Raw genomic sequence first — 5,168 nt, 5'->3', positions numbered from 1 at the left:
ACCGTTTGAAGGGACAACAAAAGAGGAGACTAGATTGGGTAAATTATAGAACAAGGCATAGGTGGTACTAAGCGTGGGCCACAGAACAACCATTTGGACTCGATGATGTTTGGCCACATCTAATGCAGTGGACATCGTAAAATCCGCTACCAAACTAACGTCCTTCTAAGAAGATGATGCTTTCTATTACATGACTCAACTTGACACCGTTTGTGCGAGTGTTGGTGGGAGGATGGTTTTCTGGGATGGCGACGTCTATCCAGCCCTTACGATGCACCGACATCTTATCCATACAATACATGTTATACAGACATTACATATTACACATACATATAACCAATATAACCTTCCCCACTAACAAAATCATTGCAGGCGATGTGCTTGTTGACGAGTGCAATACAAGAATAGTTGTAAGTAGTGTTGAAGAAACTAATTATGAATCCTTGTTCAACCAGATTATTGGCCAGCTGCATCATGGGCTTGCGCTGCCCTTGCGCGGGGAAAGGAAACAAAACAGAATGGGGTCCATTACATCTACCCATTATTTCATTTCCGTTCGCTTCAGGGTCCTTCTTTAGTTATTTAATCCAAATATCTCGGAAAATTCATTTAAAATCCAGATATCTCATCACCAATTTATGTGAGATGAGTTACTAACGATACATTCCTATGTTATCAAAAGCTAAAGAAAAAACAATAATTTTGGAAATCAGAATTAATATTCTACTATTAAATGGCAATCAATCATTCGACTCTGTCACTTCAACACTGTGCATATGAAGATATGATTATGATATTGATGTGTAAGCTACTGGTAGAGTCTCCCGCACCTGGAGGCAAGTTAATCAGCCATCAAATCAGTGACCACTTTTCTTAATGGCTTACAGCCAAACAATCTTATCACTTTTAGTTTGTCTGGACAAACAAAATAAAAAAATAAAAAAATAAAAAATATGATGCCAGCTGCCAGGTGACGCGTGTTTTGTTCAACTCCACGCAAAAAGAAAATCTTTCCAGATCTTAACTCTTGTGATAGTTAATTTTATTAAAATATTATTTATCTTACAGATTATTGGATAATTTTTCTAGGTATTTTCGGAGAGGTTTGAAGGAAGGAGATTAAGTGAAGTTTATAAAGCTTAGAGAATGAGCAAAGAAGTCAATTTCATAGATAAAAATTATAATTATCATGGGGAGGGACATTTAAAAGATATGCTTCAACTGGGAATGTGCATTTACTTGCAATCCACTTTCACATATTTTAGGAGAGTTTCATCTATGAAACTTTTTATGGGAAGGGACAGGGATAACCACACCTTCTATGATTGTGTGGAATTTAGGTAGAGAAAGACATTATCATATAATTGTGTGGAATTTAGGTAGAGAAAGATACTATCATATATTCAAGGAAAAGAATTTTTAATTGATCAGGTAATAAAAAAATAAAATTGATATTTTCAAAATTCTAGTAGCCAAACAAAAATCAGATAATAGAATTGCTAAACAATTTTTTTAGTGGCACGATAAATTAATTAAAAAGTGGTGTCTTTTTAGATCCAGACATACTATGCTAGTGGCCCTTAAATCTCCAAAAAGATAAAAAAAAGAAATGATAAAATGGAATCCTCTCTTTATTGACTTGAAACTAAACTTCGATGGGGTGACTAGGTGTAAACCTAAGATTTTTTTATGATGAAGAGATTTTGTGAGCTATTTCAAGAAAAAAATTACATATTGGTACAAAATCTGAGGCTAAGTTTTAGGCCCGCTTGGATAGCTTACACGATGTATTTCTGAACGAATGCCAACTATACCTATGAACAAAGTGTTTTGGAGGTCATTTTGAATGACAAAAAGCATTGGGAGTCTCCATAGTTTGGATTTCATTCATATTATATTCCCTCGGATTGGTGAGGGAGATCCTAAGGTAGGTTTTGGTTAATTATTTTTTCACCTTCATGTGACTGACATAACTGTCCATGGCCTTTGTTTTACTCCTACTAAGTTTCAAAGGATGGAAGATGATGTAAAAACTTAAACCATGTGATTGTTTAACACAGTAACGAATGGTGTTGTAAAGGCCATACAATAGGTCACTAGTCTTTATCGTTTCCAAGGGGAACATTTACATGGAGGTATAGTGTATGAAGGATTTCTTAGAACTGTCATCCTTATTCTCATCAAAAAATGTTTGGGAGTTTAGTTAGCGAACAGCTTCATCAAGGAGATGAAAGAGGTAGTTCGTAGAGTTATCTTACTATTCAATGAGAAGCCAAAGGATGGCTTTTCTGGTGAATATTTGATACTTAAGCTATATATCTTAACAAATCCACTTCTAACCAAGAACAAAGATAAATATAAGAACTTAAAACAACCCAATTTCATACAAAATTATACCATATACATATATACATTAAGACATTCCCTTGAGGACAAAAGCAAATGAAAAAGAAATCAATTACACAATTTTCACCACTACGGAATCAAATTAAACCAAATGAATCTGAATGACCACATATCCTCCCAGTTTCTCCTCAGCGCCACCAAAAATCTGATAAACTAAAGAAGTGACGGCCTAATATTTCAGTCAAGAAGCTGTTTCTTCATCTGGTGAAGAAACTTATTGTAGTTGTTGAATGAGGATCCTCCTTCCTTCACCACATCTCTACTTGTTCTCAGCAATTTGGTGACGTGCTTCCTTATCTCTGCGCCATCATCTCCCACTAGCAACCTGTCAACGGCTCTAGCAATCTCCCCCTTCTCTATTATTCCATCCTTATTCGATTCCAGAGGCAGTCCAATCTTCCAGACATCCACAATATATGTTCGGTTAAGAAACTGATCTATGAAATAAGGCGAGCAGAGCATGGGCACGCCCATGGTGATGCTCTCCTGTACAGAGTTCCATCCACAATGAGTCACAAAGCAAGCGATACAAGGATGTGATAACACCTGTAACTGTGGCGCCCACGAAACTATGCAGCTCCGGTCTCTCACGCGTTCTAAAAATCCCGGTTGAGTAGTGGGCTTGCCGTCCTCCATTAGATCCGACCGCACAACCCACATAAATGGTCTCAGGGTAGCCTCTAACCCCGCTGCGAACTCCTCCATTTGGATTTGGCTCCACACTGCGAGGCTTCCAAAGGATACATAGATCACAGATTGGGTAGACTGTTTGTCTAACCACTCTAGACATTCCACATCATCTGCCCAGAAGCTTGGGAGGGCCTTACCCGTACTCCTCTTACCGCCCTCCAGAAATTCCCCAGGAATCAAAGGACCAATTGGGTACACTTCCACCTCTCTGGATAATTCTTCCACCACTGGACTCTCAAGCTCGTAAAAGGAGTTGGTGAGTACCCGCTTGATCTGCTTTATACTTTCTCCCATCTGGATGCATCTCTTAAACATCTTCTCTCCGCCGAACAGCCAGGGAAGATCTCCAGATCGCAGAGGCGGCATGGAGGGAATATACCTTACTTTGTTCTCTTCCTTGGGAGCTCCTTCAATAACACCAAAAACAACCAGTCTCACCAAAACCCAAGAAGGAAAAGAAAAAATACCAAGAAGCGTGACTCTGTCTTACCATCCTGAGCAAGGGTTCCAAGAGAGACGAGCCTCGGAATGAAGTAGCGGATGGCACAGTTGGCGACAAGCGATGCGTGGAAAGCAAAGAGAGGAATCTGATAGAAATCGGCTACCGCCTTTAACCCGAAACATGTCATTGCATCTACTATTATACCGGTGATCTTGTGCTCTTCTTCCCTCTCGTTGATCTCCTCAATAAGGCTCTTAATTACGGAAGGTGCCATGCTGTTATCTAATGCTTGCAATAGATTTGGAATATTGGTGCGTTTGTCATCGGGCGGCAATCCATCAGGAATGGATATCATTCGGATGCCATCCCAGTTATTATGGATAGGGTTTCTAGTATTGGCTTGCATTATGCGGTTGTGATTGAAATCGGTGTTGAGGAAGGTAACGAGGAAACCATGGGAGACGAGCTTCCAGGCGAGCTGCATCAAGGGATTAATATGGCCCTGGAAAGGAAGGGGGATCAGAAGAGCATGTCCACCCATGTTCATCTTTCCGAATCACCCGATTCCTTCTGTAGTATTAGAGGATCACCCAAAGAGCTCGGACTCTACAAATCAGGGAGGAAATGAATTGAATGAGGTTTCTAACTGGGAAAGTGGCTCAAATTTCCATACATGTGAAGTCAATCCAGAGAGCATGGACTGCATTTACACCGTCTCAAATTAGAGACGATTTTTTATATCTCGGGGAAGTGGAAATTTCAATGAAATCAATTCTTAGCGGAAATTTTTATTTACTAGTGATTTCATTTTCTGTCATGTTATTTTCAGTCAGTCAAGAGATATCTTTTTAGAGGTGCCTATTTTTATCATACGCCTCAAAAAGATATCTTTCGACCGAAAATTTTTATTTACTGGTGATTTCATTTTCTTTCCGTAGTTATTATTAATTGTTAGTCTTTGATAATGTAAACATGCGTCTGGTTGCTTCTTAAGTCATTTTTTAGCCGGTATTATATTGTGGGTATTGCCCACCGGATTTTAATTTCTGACGCCCCCGGTAAATTTTGGGAACAGTTGAACAGTCCTCGTTTCATACCTGAAAATTAATTTCTCTCCCATGCCGTCTGAGGGAAAGAATGGTACCTAGCCGTTCGTGAATGTTGTGGGTAGCGGCTGAAGGTTGCAGAGTTCAAGTCCGTTCATTGTGGTTTCACATAACAAATGATCGTGTCCGTAATGAAACCCCCTGCCAGAGCTGCCCATAGATGGCATCTCCATTCTCCCTGACCGTGGTCTCTCCAACCATCATCGCCGCCCTCCATTTTCCCAGTCGCTTCCCCGTGCCTGTAAGCAGAAAAGAAAAACCAAAAAGATATTTTGGGAAAATTTACATTATGCTGTTACCAGACATACCCATCTTCTCCATTGCAGCAACTGAGTCACCTCCACCAATGACCGTGGTCACACCCTTCCCTGCTCAATTCTGCAACCTTCTTTGCAATTCCCTACATCAAAAAATTCAATGTAAATCAATCTCAAAAAAGATGTAATTTTAAACAAGTCATTATAATATCAATCCATGAAGAGAAACACACACCTCTGTTCCAAAAGCAAATCTATCGATTTCAA

General features: G+C 39.5%; 1 protein-coding gene across 1 annotated transcript; it reads right to left on the bottom strand.

The window, feature by feature from the left end:
• Positions 1–2,358: 2,358 nt before the first annotated feature.
• On the bottom strand, positions 2,359–4,398 carry LOC131055572 (UDP-glycosyltransferase 83A1). The gene is made up of 2 exons (XM_057990038.2): positions 3,587–4,398; positions 2,359–3,503 (listed from the first exon to the last, which is right to left on the bottom strand). Exons 1-2 carry the CDS (start codon positions 4,083–4,085, stop codon positions 2,584–2,586), a joined length of 1,419 nt encoding a protein of 472 aa, XP_057846021.2. The 5' UTR covers positions 4,086–4,398; the 3' UTR covers positions 2,359–2,583.
• Between the last annotated feature and the right edge of the window lie 770 nt (positions 4,399–5,168).

This window comes from Cryptomeria japonica, chromosome 10 (assembly GCF_030272615.1).
Source record: "Cryptomeria japonica chromosome 10, Sugi_1.0, whole genome shotgun sequence".
Lineage (NCBI taxonomy): Eukaryota > Viridiplantae > Streptophyta > Pinopsida > Cupressales > Cupressaceae > Cryptomeria > Cryptomeria japonica.
Note: the sequence above shows the minus strand (reverse complement) of the source record. Positions and strands in the feature narration are given on the sequence as shown.